Here is a 17,420-nt window from a genome sequence, read left to right as displayed (position 1 = left end):
GTGGAGTGGTTGTGTTCTTTGCAGTGTTCATAGAGTTTGGTGTGTGTCTTGAGGCAGCGAATATTGCTATTGTGCTCCATAATGCGCTGTTTCACAGAGCGCATCGTCATCCCAATGTAGAGCAGCATACAAGGGCACATGAGAACATAGATACATCTTGAACTATTACAATTGGTGTGTCTATTAATTGTCCATGTGAAGTCTCTTTGGAGTTTGATGGTTTTTCCCTGGATGGTCTGGGGGCATACTACGCAGGAGCCACAGCGGTAATGCCCAGTGACCGGTGGGAGGTCCCAGAGGGTTCTGACTGGTTGAGTGCTCATTTTCTTGGGGCGGGTATGGATCAGCGTGTCTTTGAGGTTCGCTGTCCTTTTGAATGCAAAGCGTGGGCGCGGTAGTTCCATCCCTGCGGAATTTAGAATGCCCCAGTGTGAGTTCACAGTCTTTTTTATGAACGTCGAGTGCTTGGTGAAAGAGGTCACGCATGTAATAGTGTCATCTTGCTCTTTGGGATGAACTTCAAGTAAGGACTCTCTGTTGTTATTTAAGGCTCTTTTGAATGATGTCTTTAACAATCGTGTAGGGTATCCCCTATCCTGGAGCTTGTGTTGCAGAGTCTTTGCTTCTTGCTTAAAGTTTTTGATGGAGCTGCAGTTTCTCCGTAAGCGGAGGAATTGCCCGAAGGGTAGATTGTCCCTCAGGGCCCTAGTGTGGTGGCTGTCATAAGGGAGTAAACTGTTCCTGTCAGTATCTTTTTTGAAGAGGGTGGTACTGATCGTTGTCGGATCCAAGCAGATGGTTAGGTCTAAAAATGGTAAGAATGGAACATACCTCCAGCAAAGCTCTACATCCCAAGAGGTCAACTTGATTTTTAAGCCACATCAATCATCACACCTTGAACATAGAGACTTGTCATCAGTGAACATTACAGCAGTTCCTATATCGGACGGTATAGTTTGGAACTAGGTTTACTTCGATATATTCGGCCCAACCAAACTTTAACAAGGCACCTCTCACTTCTTTGGGGCTCAAAAGCAGACAAGAGGAAGACAGGCCCCAAAGATGGCATGGAAGGAATCATAGTAATCAGACATCTGGGCTAGAGTCTCCCCAGAGGGCATAGTAAATGCAGGGCCTACATGGTGAAGTTGGGGGGGCGAGGGGGTCCGGCAACTTTGACTGTCTGTGCTTCGATGTCTTATCCCTTGACATCAAGACAGACACTAGCGAAAACGGCTTCTGTTCGGTCTCGCGATTGCTCCCGGGACCTTGAATGAGACGGACGATGACGGAGAGCCTCCACCAGTCGCACAGCCGAGATCTTCATGAGTCGTTCCTGCAGTGCCTACTGGCGAAGGCAGGAGCTGTAATGCTCCGAGTCGTGGTGCTCTCTGAGGCACCACATACAAATAATATGAGGGTCTTTTGCTGATGTTTACCTTTCACAAGGCCCACAAGGTTTGAACCTGGAGGACAGGAGAAAAAAAGCACAGTTTTTCGACAAAGAAATGTCAAGACAGGCCAAGAAACGGCCTGAGGAACTGCTCCGGATCGGTTTTGAAAGCGCAGAAAAGGAGGAACTGATGTCAGCACATCAGAAAGGGACTATATGCACTCCATCAACGTTACAACTGATGGACAGCATCACTACAGAATCGCTCGACGCCCCCTCCCAACATGCAGAGGTTCTGCTGAAAACATTTCCAGATCCAGTCTGGCGCCAGCAGAGAATTAAAAGGTAAGGGATCTGCAGCTTGGTATCTCTATCAGATGTAGCAAATAGTTTAGTAGGACTCTTCCGACACAGTTACAGCGAGACAATAGAGGCAAGCAGCTACATTATGGCCAACTAATAAATGCGTTTTGATTAACTTAAAGTAGTCCTTCTGTATTACTCTTGTACGTATTCTTACATACATTGGTGATTTTCCTGCAAAGCATCTAAAATGGGAATATTCATATACAGATAGTACAAATAGAAAGGAATGTATACGCTTTAATCATTTACTAATAGGGAGTGTGGCATTTCAGGGCAGATTTGCAAAGGCACCTAAAAGTACATAGAAGAGTACTCTTGTACTATTACTTCCAGCACTTGTAAATGCTTTTGAGGATCAGTCCTAAATATTTTCCGCTGTATTACAGTCTTGGGGTTTCTGTATTTGTATGTAACACCAGCTTTTTCTCGATAGTCACATGCGCCATAGCCTGTGATCCAAATACCACCACTAATGGTATAACAACCTTAAAGAGTATTACTGTGCTTCTACTGTGTGCCGGGCTGGTGAGTATTGGAGAGCAAGTGTACAATTTTAAAAGGTGTGAGATGGATTGACATAAATCTCTAGTGTCAATAAAAGTTTTGAAAAGTATTCTGTACTTGCAAGAAACAATTTCCAATAGGTTGGTCATCTGAAGCACAAGGATGAAGAACACATTTTGTTTAGGAACAGTCTTTCCTTTTAGCATTTTCATTGAGTAGTATCAGGCATTGCCCATAAGCATTGGTTAAAGGTACAACTTCTCTCAATTTGTTAGATTACTTTTTTTATTATATGTCAACTAATAGAATAGTTGATTTTTTTTTACAAATAAAAAATGATTATAAAATGAACGAAGCACTTTTTACAGTATTGCAATAATATGGTTTGCAGATTTTAAACAAGTGGAGAGTGAAATATCCAGCTATTTGCCCATTATTTTTTAACAGTTTTTGCTTTTTGTTCAGTGATATGGCACATCCTGGAAAATAAATGACACTAAAAATCTGAACACATTAAAATGTATGCACACGAAAAGCAAATTTACATTGACAAACAAGGAATGTTTTATTAAGTTAAGGCTGTGCTTCATCGAGATGAAATTTGGGGTTAGAAGCCTTCACTCAAGGCACCAAGTGGGAGAGAGGGAGCACAGCTATCTCTTTAGGAGGGAACATTTTGTACAATCACTGATAGGATGTGCATGCATGCAAACACAATTTAAAACTGCACAGCTGGTGTGTGACAACGATTTTGTTTAAAAAAACTGTAACATCATTGCATCACAGTTGTAATTCATTATTTTTGAGGAAAAAATATTGGCAATAATTTCCAGACATAAAACTTCTTGTTTACATGAATGAAACATCATACAAAGTGCTTAATGAATTCTAACCCTGCATGGTTGTGCTGTCTGGCCAAAGGAACAGTTAACGACATCAATGAAGCGTTTCACACAAACTCGAAATGCCTTTTGGGAGCAGGTAAAGAGCATTTCCACTGTAGTTTTAAAGGTGCTGAAGCGTTCAAGTCCGTGTCCTTTCATAGCCAGAGGTTCATAACGGTATTTTACAGTAGACAGGATTTTATACAATGTTCAGCAGCTGACGCTTTTTTATAGGGCTCGTGGTCTTTTCGGATTGATCTGCTTACTAGCCTGTTCCTCTTCTTGTAGAGCAGAACGGAAAGATTTCACTTTATCTATCAAAACAAAAAAAAGAAGAAACCGTAATGAGAACATTTATAAAATCATTGTTCAAGAAAAATATCCTCTGTGTTGGCCAATGAAACTGTACCAAATGTTAGTTTTGACACAAAGCGGTTTCTTCAGATGAGAGTTTAAAAGAGGACGCACATTTAAGAAGAAACAATCTGAACTCTCTCCTACAATAAGGGTAAGGTGCGAGGAACATGTTATCTACATTGTAATTCATCCTTTGTTAGAAGACCCCTCACTTACCAACCTAGTTGGTGACATGCTTCATCATCGGGGTCCCACCCGGATAGCAGAGTGCCATCAGGGTGTGCTGAGACACCTGACTTCAGTGGGGCGGGTTAATTTTTGGGATTTTTGTGTAAGTGAAAAAAATGGTGATTAAAGTTGTCCAGTTGAGCACTCACTATAAAAAGCTTTATTCTGGAGTGACTGGGCAACAATAAAAATTATTAGTTGGACACCCTGCCGAATTAGGTAGGCCTGTGGTGTCGCAAGTTATGTGCGAGATAAAATTGGTCTACATGTTTCAACCACTTATATAATTATAGGGTTTTCGTCAGGACCAGTGATGGTAGCCCGGGTGGTATACACTCTCTAAGGTGTACCCTCCCATTGATTACTTGAAAAAAAACACTAGCAACTCACAGTGGTGGTGAATATTTTATTTTCCCGGATTCCTAGAAAAGAAAGCTTGAAGCGTTAGGATAGCATGCCTCATGGGCATCGGGGTTGCAAATACAAGATCCTGCCACGATTTGTGAATCAATCAAAGCTGCTTCGCCTATCGTGCAAACTTCCTTGGCGCCCAGTGTGTCTGGGTGAATCCTCCTCAGAACTCAAGGCATCAAGGGTATGGGGGGGAAACGCATAAAGGAGCGGCAAACTCCATTTCAACTGAAACGCGCCCCCCAACGCTCCCTGCCTCAGAATCTGGAGATTGCAGAATGACAGGCAGTGCAGTGCACGTTCTCGTGAGTGGCAAATAGGTCCAATAGAGGAAATCCCCACATCTTGAAGATGAGATGGACCACCTCCGGATGAAGCCGCCACTCGTGATCGGCCGAGTAATGCCTACTGAGACAGTCCGCACGTACATTTAGCACACTGGTCAGATGAATTGCCATGACACAAATATGATGGCACTGAGCCCAGGACCAGAGTCTCAGAGCCTCTCTGCAGAGACGATACGATCTTACACCTCCAGGTGGGAAACACCCGTTACAGCGGAAGCACTGCATCGCGTTGCTATCGCAACGCGACTATTACATCCCAGATGACTGCACACCGCATGCTACCTCGCCGCATGCGAAGACGTCGCAATGACTTATACAGCGCTAGCCATTACATCGCATTGCAGTGCAAAAGCCATTACATCGCATTATAATGCAAAAGTACTGTTTCACCATATGGGAAAATGCACACATCGAATGACAGTGCAAAAGTGCACGATCACGAAAGTAAAATGAAAGTAAAATGCACGATATCATTTTAAACCAAGCAGAAAGTAAAATGCACAATATAATAGGAAAAATGCACAATATAATAACAAACGCTCACCATATATTCCAGAAACGGTGGAATATTCATAAGGGATGTAATATCGACAGTGCACAACAAAACGGAAATTAAACTAAAAAGGATCTCAGAAACCTATTCAACAAAACTGAAATTAAACAAAAATTGATCTCAGAAACGATGTCATATTCATGTGCGAGGGCCCCAAATACTAGAAATGATTCACGACCACATAACGGGAAACAATGTGGTCTGAGGGCAACGCTGCCAACTTTGGTGCTGGGAACTAATGTTCGAACCTCCTGTCACGTCTCCCAAAAAAAAAAATCACCATGTATATTTTTTTTTTGTGGGAAACAATCCTAAAATATATTAATTTTGATACACTGCGTGCGAGAATCCCAAATGTATATAATGTTTTATATGAACGTAAGCTTGATGCCTTTTATCGTCTTATATGACCCAAAATGAAGGAATATGATGAATACAATATTCTTCCAGGGCAATTCCTCATGCATGGAGGACGAACCATGCACACATGCAGTAATTCACACTTTGCACACCATGGTCGACGAACGTCAGGTAATAATATGGCTCTATAAAGCCATAGGAGAGCACACTGGGCCTGTATCAACGTGCCTTCAAAAACTTTGGGACGAGGATTTTGGCAGACCCTTGCATGACAAAGAATGGACTGCAGCCCTGGAGTCTCCCCCCTATACCCTTACTAAATTTTAAGTGTTTTTGTAACACTTACTGTGGATGAGTGGGTGGATGGAAAAAAAAGCTCACCATATAGATTTTGTTTTTGTGGGAAACAATCCTAAAATATATTAATTTTGATAAACTGCGTGCGAGAATCCCAAATATACCCTTACTAAATTTTAGGTGCTTTTGGTAAAACTTACTGTGGATGGGTGGGTGGATGGAGACGTGGATGGGTGGATGGATGGGTGGGTGGATGCGTGGATTTGGATGCGTGGATGGGTGGGTGGATGTTTGGATAGGTGAGTGGATAATGGGTGGGTGGATGGGTGGATGGATGGGTGGGTGGGTGGGTGGATGGGTGGGTGGGTGGGTGGATGGATGGGTGGATGGGTGGGTGGGTGGATGGGTGGGTGGGTGGGTGGATGGTTGGGTGGATGGGTGGATGGGTGGATGGATTGGTGGGTGGATGGATTGGTGGGTGGGTGGATGGATTGGTGGGTGGGTGGGTGGGTGGATGGATTGGTGGGTGGGTGGGTGCGTGGATGGATGGGTGGGTGGGTGGGACCATGGTGGATGGGTGGGTGGATGCATGATGGATGGGTGGCTGGATGGGTGGGTAGGTAGGTGGATGGATGTGTGGCTGGATGGGTGGATGATTGGGTGGATGGATGGATGGATGGGTGGATGGATGGATGGATGGGTGGGTGCATGATGGATGGGTGGCCGGATGGGTGGATGGCTGGGTGGGGCCATGGTGGATGGGTGGGTGGATGGTTTCAAAGGGTTATATGCATCCATTCTGAAAGACACCATTTGCATTGCCTGGTGTCAGTAGTGGCAGTGGATGGGGTGCATTCACAGGGATTCGAAGCCCTTTATTTTATACATTAAGGAATGTGATTAGTTGGCATAGGTGTAGACAAAGTGTTGCCCCGGCACTCAATCATCATCATCACCAGTGCCTTAAGCCTCGAACATGGTTCCACAGCTGGAAATCAGCATTTTGATTCATGTAGGCAGCCCTAACAGGAGATCATTTATGTCTAAGCACAAACCACAGATCAAAATGCACTAAGCACAGACCAGAGATCAACAGATCAAAATGCATTTTGAGACGCTGATTACGTAGTTTGTCCAGAATCACAGTGGAGCTCGGCAGCTCTGGCCATTACGCCACATACTATTTTCATGTAGGCAGCCCTACCAGGATCACAGATCAAAATGCATTTTGACGGATAGACCACAGATTAAAATGCATTTTGAGACGCTGATTATGGGATTTGTCCAGACTCACAGTGCAGCTCGGCAGCTCTGGCTATTAAGCCTCAAACATGGTTCCACAACTGCAAATCAGCATTTTGAGTAGCTGTGTAAATGCGCACTTTCACGTCAGCTATACTTGCTTTTATTTCTTGTTTATGTATGCTTTTTAGGGTTCATCGCCTGCACTCAAGGATTTGCCCGTGCCGTGCCGATTATTTATACTTTATTAACTCGGGACTCGGTTCAGGGTTGCTGTGCTTTGTGCAATTTACTTTTAATATAGGTGTATGCTTTTTGTGATTCCCAGCCTCACATTAATGAAATCGAACACTTTCCTCAAGTGCTTGCTCAGACTGAGCACTTTCCTCTTAGCGCAGCATATGGGTCAGGGACGTCGTGCTTTGGGTGATTTAATTTTCAGCTGTGTATGCTTTTTGGGGTCCACTGCCGCACATTAATGAGAGCACTTCCCTCAAGTGGTAGCTCACATCGAGCACTTTCCACTTACTGCAGCTCACCATCTACGGCTGTAGCGCTTCAAGGTAATTAAGCACTTTCCTCAAGATATTGCTTAGTGTGGTTTTTGCATGCTTTATTAGTGCACACTTCATAGACGCCATGCTTCACACAAATTAAATGTATGCATTTTCGGGTTCACTGCTGTGCATCTATGTAAAGGAGCACTTCCCTCAAGTTTTGCTTGTGTTTGGGTAATGCACGGCACATGCTACATCAATGACATAGTTTGCCCAATATTCTTTTAAGATATGCGTTTTAGATTTGAAATTGGGAAGAAACACTGACTTCACACTTATCACAGCACACGTTTACAGACATCAATTTGTCTTATATTTCATCATTGCGGACACATTGGGAGGATGCGCTTGTGTTGGCATTACAGTCTACAAATAAGTGAGGGATATGTTAGGTGAGACCAGAGTTCTTTTTATTAATTTAAGTCTGTGTTTGTAGGTATGTCAGACTAAAAATATTTCTGAAAACTCACGAGCAGCTGGGAATAACGATGGACAGCACAAGCATTGTCGGCTGCGAAATGCAATGCAAAAAAAAATCCCCAGCCAATGGAAGAGCAGCTAACACAAAAAACGCGTGCGATTTAGTGGTCTGCGAAGTGAGGTACTGCCCAATAGCAATCAACGCACTGGAATTGCAACAACGTTCCTTGTAAAAGGTGACTATGTAAAGGACTTTGCGATGTGAAATACGCAGGGTAAACGCACGCGATGTAATGGTGCACAATGTATTGACATACAACCCCTCCAGGTTTGTTGAGTTACCACATTGCGGTAGTGCTGTCTGTCAAGACCTGAACGGACTGACCGCGATGGGAAGGAAGGAAGGCCTTGAGAGGCAAACGTATTGCCTGCAACTCCAAAAGGTTGATGTGAAGCAACTTTTCCTCTGGAGACCAAAGACCTTTGCTCTCCAGATTCCTACCCCCCAAGAGTGGAGGCATCCATGATCACTGTGGCCCAAGGTAGAGGAGGCTGAAAGGGCTTTCCTTGAGACAGGTTGCCCTGCACACTCCACCAAGACAGCTCCGCAGCAGTGTCTCTGGAGATTCTGATCTTCTCCTAGAGATCTCCATTGTGCTGATACCACTACCTGCAGAGGCACCACTGAAGTGCCCTCATGTGCCAGCGTGCATGGCTGACCAACAGTATGCAGGAAGCGAACAGAAAGTAGGCGTAGGACCTTCAGGACTGGAACAAACACCCCATCGTAAACAAAGGAATCATCTCCTGTATGTCGAGAATCCTCTGAGGAGATGGGACAGCTCGACCCACAGTAGTGTCCAGTACAGCCCCTATGAGCAGGCTGCGCTGAGAAGGTACTAGGTGAGATTGGGTACATTTATTGAGAAACCCAAGTTGAAAAACAATTGAGTCATAACATGCAAGTGGCGCAACACCATCTCTGGAGACTTGGCGTTTAGCAGCCAGTCGTCCAGATAAGGGAAACCCTGACCTTCTGAGATGTGCTGACATCACCTCCATCACCTTTGTGAAGACCTGTGGTGTGGAAGTGAGACCGAACGGATGGACAGCAAACTGGTAGTGTTGGGACCCTACCAAAACCAGGAGATACTTCAGATGCGGCTTCAGGATGTGAAGATGAAAATACGCATCCTGCGAATCGATCAACACCATCCAGTCTTCCTATTGCAGCTCTAGAAGAACCTGAGCCAAGGTCAACATTTTGAACTTTTCCTGCCGGAGGTAAAACTTCAAAATGCTGAAGTCCAGGATCGGCTTCAATCGGCCATCATTCTTGGGAATCAAGAAATAATGGGAGTAACATCCCGGACCCCTTTCCTGCTCTGAAACCACCTCGATCGCCCCTTTCTGCAACAAGACAAGAACCTCCTGTTGCAAGAGTAGTAAATGGTCTGCTGAACACCAAGCCTGGCGAGGAGGGTAAGGAGGAGGAAACTCCAGAAAGGGAGGGAGTACCCATTTTCCACAAGATTCAAAACCTAATGGTCTGACGTAACCAATTTCTAATCTTGTAAAAAATGGTACACCGACCCCCTACGGGACCAACCTGCTTCAAGAGGGGGGGGGATCTATAGCTGCTTTCCAGTGGTACCAGTGGAGGGGGGGTGGGGTTGGGGAGGATGGTGTTAGACACGGGAAGAGGAGGAGGACTGCTGCCGAGAGGCTCCTCGAAGACTGCCTCTATTTTTTCCCCTGTACTACCTGTATAGAGGATTTTGCTGCTGTTGTTGCTGAGGCTGCTGACTACCACGAAAGGAAGCCGCCTTCCCAAAGCCTCAATACCTCTTGTAGCCATTACCCCTAGGCTGAGACTGCAGGCCCAAAGATCTTGCAGTAGCCCTACGGTCTTTAAAATGCTGCAAAACAGTCTGCTTTGGTACCAAACAATCTTGAGCCATCAAAAGGCTGATCCAGTAGAATAGCCTGAACATCTGGCGAAAAACCAGAAGATCTGAGCCAGACATGTCTTCTTGTAGCAACTGTAGTACCCATTACCTCGGGCAGCAGAGTCTTCAGTGCCCAGACCCACCTGAATGACCTGTCGGGCAGCTTCTTGAGAAACTGAAAGAGCTTCAAGAAAATGAACTTTATCTTCCTCAGGAAGCTTAGGGGCCATTGTAGAGTCCATAAGTGCATGAATGTACCTCCCAAGTAAGCAAGGGGCGTAAGTAGACTTCAGCGCCATACTTGCTGAGGAAAACACCTACTTGGCCGACTGTTCTAGCTTTTTTGAATCTCTATCCCCAGGGGAGGTAGTAAAGGACCCAGACGACTGCTTGGAGCAAGAAGTTTGAACCACCAAACTTTCTGGAGAAGGGTGGGCAGAAAGAAAAGCTGGATTACCAGGAGCAGGTTGATATCGTCTTGCTACTGATCTGGAAAGTGCAGGAGCAGACAAGGGCTTCTGCCACACCTCCATAATTGGCTCTGCCAAAGCCTCATTGAAAGGCAGTAGAGGCTCAATAGAAGAAGACGAACTATTGGGCACTTCAATCAGAATGTTTGACTTTACTTCAGCAGAAGGCAACTGAAGATCCAACAACTCAGCAGCTTTCCTAATCATCACATGATAAGGGGCAATATCCTGAGAGGAAGTAGCCTTTGGTGAAGAGAGCTCCCACTACAGGGAAGTGTCTAAACCACTAGCCTCATGTTGACCTTCGAATTCATCTACTGAGTCGAGAATCTCCCCTTCCTCTTGCCGGTACTCATCTTCCTCTAGCAGGCTTTGTGCTTCCCTCCTGGATCGCTGCTTTGGGATCGGCATAGGCGGCGCCTGCCGCGGTGCTGGTGACAACGGTGCTGGCACCGGAGGACCCTCCGAAACAGGCAGGGGTGCCGATCGAATCCGAAATGGTGCCAATTCGACAACAGACGTAGATTGAGGCTTCGGAGTCGAAAGTCGAAAACCTCAGCGCTGGAAACTGCCAAGATGGAGCCGTCGGCATAAAATGCATGAAAGGTGCCTGGGCATACTGCTGGGGGACGCCCAAGTGTAAGGCAAGCGGACCCACGAGGCCAGAAGGGTAGGATGCCCTGGCAAACCTGCCAAACATTGCATTTAGGAAATGCGAGGGATCCGCTCCTGGGAATGGAGGGTAAGGATCTGAACCTCCTTGGTATTGATCCATCCGAGGCCGAACTGGAGACTGGGGCTGCGGAGCCGGTGAGATCGGCGTCTGTACAGGCAAAGCCGTAGGTACAGGAGAAAACTCTCTGAGTCAAAGAAACCCTGAACGCCGGAGAACCTCTGGGCGTCGAAGAATCTCTGGACACCGGCGAATACCTCGGAGTGTTTCGGAGTCGCCTGCGGAGAAGGAGAAGGCGACGGAGAAACAAAGTCCTTTTCTCTGCGCCACTTAACATGTGAGGCTGACCTCGAAGCATTGCCCTTCGACGAGCGACGTCGAGAACCATGTCTCTCTTCGACTTCTTATGCTTTTTAAACTTAGAAGTATGCGAGGTCGACTACTTTGAGCACTTACGACCCCCTCTTCTCTTTCTTTGCCCTTGCCATGAGGAGTTTTACTTCACGCTCCTTCAGTGCCTTTGAGTTCATCTTTCCACAGCACAAACACCCAAAAAGACACCAAAAGGTAGGCGTTGTGAGGGTCAGAAATGGACATATGGCCCCGCACTCCCTGCAGGGCTTGAAACCAGACTTCTTCGAAGTAGCCATTCCTACAGAATCACAAAGAAGAAGTCGGAAACAAAGTAATCTTAGAGAAATGGAGTCACAGAAAAAAAACGTCATGCGTCGACGGCGTGGAAAAACAGAACTAATGTCGGAACGCCAACTAAGTCTTCTTATGGCTCTGGTGACATCATATGGAGTCACAAGCGGAGCTGTGCTATTATGACATCCTCGTCGACATGGGAGAGCTAAGAAAATAATTTCTGTGGAATGCTAGCGCAGGGGTAATTCGAAAGGTGAGGAATCCACAGGCAGATGTAGCCATCAGAATATGCATACTTTTGCCAGCTAGTGTTGGGCTTGGATTTTTGCAGGTTGTTTTTTCCCGAAGTAGTCTTTCGAGTCACAGGGCTGTGGACAAGAACAATGTGCACGTACATATGGAGTGGCGAATGAAAGTGTCATGACAACCATGTGTATTGTGATTAGAAAAGTAGGTGACAAGATGAGACGTCTGCAGCAGGACACTGAACAGATGATTACAGAGTAATATTTTCCATTCATACCATGAGTGGCTGTAGGTACAAGCCTCTGAATAGACTGTAAAACATTACCCTCTAAGTGGTGGCTAGTCTCCGGATGGTGCAGAAGTCTAGATAAACATATGTGGATTATGGACTAGGATACCCACACAATGGTTGGTGAACCTGTGAGTGGTTGACTAGGTGGCCACTTTTCATATGAGCTAGCATTATGTGGGCCAAAAAGGCACCTCTATTGCGGGTCGAGTGTGCCCAGAGGGAGAGGTTATGGTACGTTTATTTGTATAGCGCGCTAATCACCTATGACGGTAACCATGATGCACTATGCGAGGTAGGGTTCTTCTAACTGACCACGCTTGACTATCCACATCGTTTTGCCAGTCTTTGAAAAGAGATGGCCCTTGTGGGGTTTGGTAAAGGCAACAAAGAGCTGGATAGATTTGCTGATGGTCTTAGTTCTATCAATACAATACATGAGAGCTTGTTTCACATCTATAGTTCTCTCTGCTACATAGTCCAGCTGCAGATAGAGGACTGGTAGCTCTATAGTCTGATTGAGGTAAAAGGGAAATACTGCTTTAGAGAGCAATTTAGAATGAGTTCTGATGAAAGCCCTAGTCTGTAGACCTGAATTAAATGCTTGTGCAGGGTAAGTGTCTGCAGTTCACTGATGAGTCTGAGGTAAGTATTGCTTTGAAGGTCACCAGCCAAGAGAGCAACTGTAAAGTGAAAGATTGAAGAGGTTCCAAGGGGAGATCCACAAGTGTGGTGAGCACAACATTAAGGTTCCAAGCAGGAGCATGAGACACCCTGTGGGGTAGGATCCCCTTGAGGCCCTCGAAAAAATTTCTTAATAACAGGGATCCTAAAGGAGGAAATGCGGCTTCGTGAACTATTGCCATGCACACTTGTGGTAGACGAAGGTATCCATACACTAGGAGCTCAGGTGCTAGATTGCTAGGTTGAGCTGTCTCTGGGCTGATTTGGCCTTGGCTCGGTTTGAAAATGTCTGGTCTATTGCGGAGATCCTTGCGAGGGATGATGGACATCTTGAGGAACAACGCGAACCAAGGGTGTCTGGTCCCAGTGAGTCACTAAGATGAGCGAGAGAGAGGTATGCTACATCTTCCTTATGTGTGGAAGGAGTGGAAGAGGAGGAAAATATCCTTGACCAGTTCATCTACAGAGCACTGTCCTTGAATTGTTGGTACCTGAATGCAAAGTTTGGGCATTTTGCGTTATGGGTGGCTAACATGTCTATCTGTGGGACCCCCAAGGTGCAAGCAAAGGAGTAGGTGTTGCTGGTGGACTCGTTGATAGATAAGCAAGGTCATTGTCCACTCCAGGAAGGTTTGACTGAAATCTTCTCCGAGATAGAATAAATAAAGAAAAACGTCCGCCTTGCATCAAGCTCCTCTTGAATTATTTGCAGGATGAGCTTTTCTGAAACATCGGAGCTGGTAGTCAATGGTGCTCTTGGCATTACCAGTATCTTAGGCTTTAAGTGTATTGAGGCGTCTCTGTGGCTTTGGTCTGTGTGGGACTTAGCTGTGAGTGGACAATGCCCCTGGCTGGGTCCTTCCTCGGGTCTGTGACCTTCACCCACTGCCGACCGGAGGCCAAAGGTGGCAGAGTTACTGGAGGTGGCAATATCTTATGTGCTGGGCTCAACACGAGACTACCTCATTAGCAAAATTCTGCCTCAGCATGAGGCCTCTTGTGAGTCTTGATGTAAGAATCGGAGCAGACTAAACTTAGGCCTTGGTGTGGTCTTTAGTTGAGGGCTGCTGGTCTTGGGAGCAAATACAGCTAGCTACCTCCTCTTCTTCGGGGTCGCAGGTGCTGAAGAAGACGACAGAGTGCTGGGCTGGGTGTGGCAGAATGCTGGAAAGTCTGGCACCCTCTCCTTCCTTAGCTCCGAAGGAGTCTTGCTCACTCAACATGTAACGGGTATCGCAGTGGACTGTTGCTACATCTTACTGTGCATCCAATGACTCTCCCTTCAGTTTTCTTCAAACAAAAGGGGAGCCAAGATTCACGGGAGGTACCGGTATGGTCCAAGAAGAGGCAGAGGTTAAACATTTCATGATGGTTCAAACAAGGATACTTCACATGGCACAGGGAGGCAGTACAGGTAGGGTGCCCATTTCATCACCCTTTAAAACTCCGCATTCTCCAGTGTAAAAAGCTGGTGATGAGGGCACGCAGCCCAGACAAAAATGCTAGAGGCACGGCCTTGGGTAAGAGTACTTTGCCCATCCTTGAGCTCGCCTAGCTCTTTGGTCACGTTCTGGAATTGTATGGCCCTCGGGAAAAGAAAGGAAAACTGGTGATTGTCTGGAAACCGGCCATAACTTGCAGGGTATGGGGTAGTGTGGGAGGTATCATCCAAAGAAAAAAAAAAGACTAGGAACCGCCACCAAGTGAACTTCGGTTAATGCACCTATTCCCATCTTGTCAGCTGAGATGTATCCTCCCCTTACTTCTTTTGCTCCCCCGCCCAGTGCCATGTGAGCCCCCGCACTCTGAACCGTACCTTGGTCAGCCGCGCTCCTGACCTCTCCTCCTCTTTGGGGACGATTTCTCAGTTTTTTGCTGACGTTGCTTTCCCGGTTGTCTTCCAATCTCTGGTTCTCCTCAGTTTCTCTGCGTTCTTCAGTGCTTGTTCTTCCTCCAGCCTTGGATCCGGCATCCTTTTCCGGCTTTGTCAGAGCGGTTCCCTCCCCCCATTGGTCAGGGAGTGGAGTCCTCGTCAGGGCTGGCGGACCACTTTCTTCTGGGAAGTTAGACTCTGGATTCTTAAAGGGACAGGCAGGAGACAAAGCCTGTGCAGGGAGGAAGAGTACCTCATTCGCTATTCACGGAGTGTATGGCATTTCCTCCCCTACTTACTCCTCGGCCCTGTGACAGTATGTCAATAAGATCGGTCAACAAGTCAATTTTTCTCAATGGTGTCAGTTATCATGTAGGCCTGAAAAAACTTAGGAGATGCATCAAATCTCAGAGCCCCATCGATACATGTCCAAACTCAATGGAGAGAGAGAGAAAAAAAACGTGTCCACATAGGGAGGACTCGTAGTGCATCCCTTGACTCTAAAGACTTCTTTGATGAAAAAGAATCTGTAAGCCTCAAAGCCCAATACTAGATAGCTGGAATATGCACAGCCTGTGTATATACGGCACACATGATACAAACACAAAAGTAAGTTTCCCTCAAATTCTCGTTCACCTTTGATCAATTTAAAGACTTTATTTTTTGCATAGTACCTCATCCCATCTGCTTCCAAAAGTTGTTCCTCAGCTTGCACGCTGCAGCATTCTATTCCATTCAAGAATACTTTCTTGGAGCATTAGAAGTGAAGGTCCTTCGCTGCTGCCCTACATGCCAGTCGGCACACCAGGCAGCAAGTCCTTAGACCAGGGGGAGAGGTCAGGATCTGGTCTGCTACCATATTACCTTGCACGTTGAGATGGGCGTAGAGCAGTTTAAAGTGATATAAAAGCGACAAACCGAACATTAGAAGTCCCTGTGTGTGGGTAAAGTGGTCTATGTGCATGCCTGCCTGTTTGCTGGTATGGGTGTGGGCAGCAGCAGATGTTTCTCTTAGAGTAAACACATGAATGTTTCTAATTTTTTTTCTATCAGCATATTTGAATGAATGTGTCATGATAGCAAGGTGGCTGGGACAGACGTGGGTCCTGTGCTCTCTATGCCACTGGAGTCAAGCTATTTTTGCTGATGAGGGGTGAAACCCCGAAACCGGTCCTAGGAAGCTTGGTTTCCAGTCCAGGGAGGACATTGTTTTCATTCTGTCCATCAATTGTTCTTTTTGCATTTGTCACCCCCAGTGGGATGGGTATGCCAAAATGTGGGACGGGTATGCCCAGACGTGGGTCCTCTGCTCCCCATGCCACTGGAGTCAAGCTATCATGGCTGATGAGGGGTGAAACCCAGAAACCGGTCCTAGGATGTTTGTTTCCAGTCCAGGGAGGACCTGGCCAGGCAGTTCAGGCTGGACTGTTCCCATTGGGCACAGGATCAAGACTGATGTGCATGTGGCTGGGTCCAAACTGTAATGGCATGGTGAGCAAAGAAACGATGGATTTAGGCCCGGATCTCCTTACTGGGGTGTATGTATGACATTGTTCTGCATTCTGTCCTTTTCGCACATACATTTGTAGGTATAAGCAGCACCGCAGTTCGAATATCAGCAAATCAGATTTTTCAGAGGTCCGTGAATTTAGTACTATTAAATAAGGTGATACAAATATATATATATTAGTAGAAAAGGTTTAGCCCAAGACGAAAGGCACCCACATGCAGATTCTCCTTTAATTTATTACAAACTCCAGCAAAACCAGAAATTGGCATAAAATCCATTTAATGAGTTTCAGGCTTCCCAGCCCTTGCTCACAGGCCATGCATCACAAACCGGCCCCACAGATGATTACTATTTATGAATAAATATTTCACCTGCAGTGGGTCTCAGATGAGTTAAACATTCTGGTAATCTTAGTTCTGCAAAAAGTGCATTACCCCAGTGGGTTTGTCGTTGCTCCGCAAATAATCCTAATATAATTCTTCACCCCTCAGTGGGCTGATTAAATGTCAAATGTCCATGTTGCTGGACATACTCACACATAAAAAGGAGTCTGCTGCCCCATTTGTGACTGTCTGTCCGAATCACAAAAAGCCTGCAAAGGAAAGGTGCATTCCACGGCTGAACCGGCTGTCTTAAATTAGAAAAGGTTTGCCCCAAGACAGGAAATTTGACATTTAATTAGCCCACTGAGGGGTGAAGAATTATATTAGGATGCTGATTTAAGTAATGAAGGCTGATCCGCCAACCACAAGAAGACTGAAACAGTCGATAAATAGCCCTAAACCGTGCCAAAGGCAAGTCATTGATGGGCTAGGCTTAAAAACCGCAAAACTTCACAAAACTTTGCCTGTACACTGTCAATTTGCTTGGTGTCGCACCAATCCACACATTTGTCCCAATGACTGGCGTATATAAATTTAGAGGAGTAACGCCTCACCACCAGGATGACATCAACATCATTGGCACACGTTGAAGGAGGTAAACAGTTGCACCTCAATCTGCAAACATGGAAATGGAAAGCATTCAGAATTTGGTGGACAACCAGACTACTCTATTGCAAGAGATGGTCAACACATGCAGAAGAGGGGTGGGGGAAGAGTGCCAAAATACCAGTGTATCTGATCATCATTGCCCAATCTGGGGTTATCAGCTGTGGTCT

At 45.9% G+C, this 17,420-nt stretch overlaps 1 protein-coding gene across 5 annotated transcripts in view; it reads right to left on the bottom strand.

Annotated features, from left to right (window-relative positions):
• Positions 1 to 2,530: 2,530 nt before the first annotated feature.
• KIF2A (kinesin family member 2A) overlaps positions 2,531 to 17,420 on the bottom strand; it is a 525,241-nt gene continuing 510,351 nt past the window's right edge. For all 5 annotated transcript variants that reach the window (XM_086960677.1, XM_086960679.1, XM_086960678.1 and 2 more), the window contains one exon: positions 2,531 to 3,461. In XM_086960677.1, coding sequence (XP_086816803.1) covers positions 3,376 to 3,461 — 86 coding nt within the window. In that variant the 3' untranslated portion in view covers positions 2,531 to 3,375. The remainder of the gene's footprint in view (positions 3,462 to 17,420) is intronic.

This window comes from Lissotriton vulgaris, chromosome 3_1, assembly GCF_964263255.1.
Source record: "Lissotriton vulgaris chromosome 3_1, aLisVul1.2, whole genome shotgun sequence".
Classification (NCBI taxonomy): Eukaryota; Metazoa; Chordata; class Amphibia; order Caudata; family Salamandridae; genus Lissotriton; species Lissotriton vulgaris.
The sequence above is the reverse complement of the archived record's forward strand: the minus strand, read 5'-3'. Positions and strand labels throughout refer to the sequence as shown.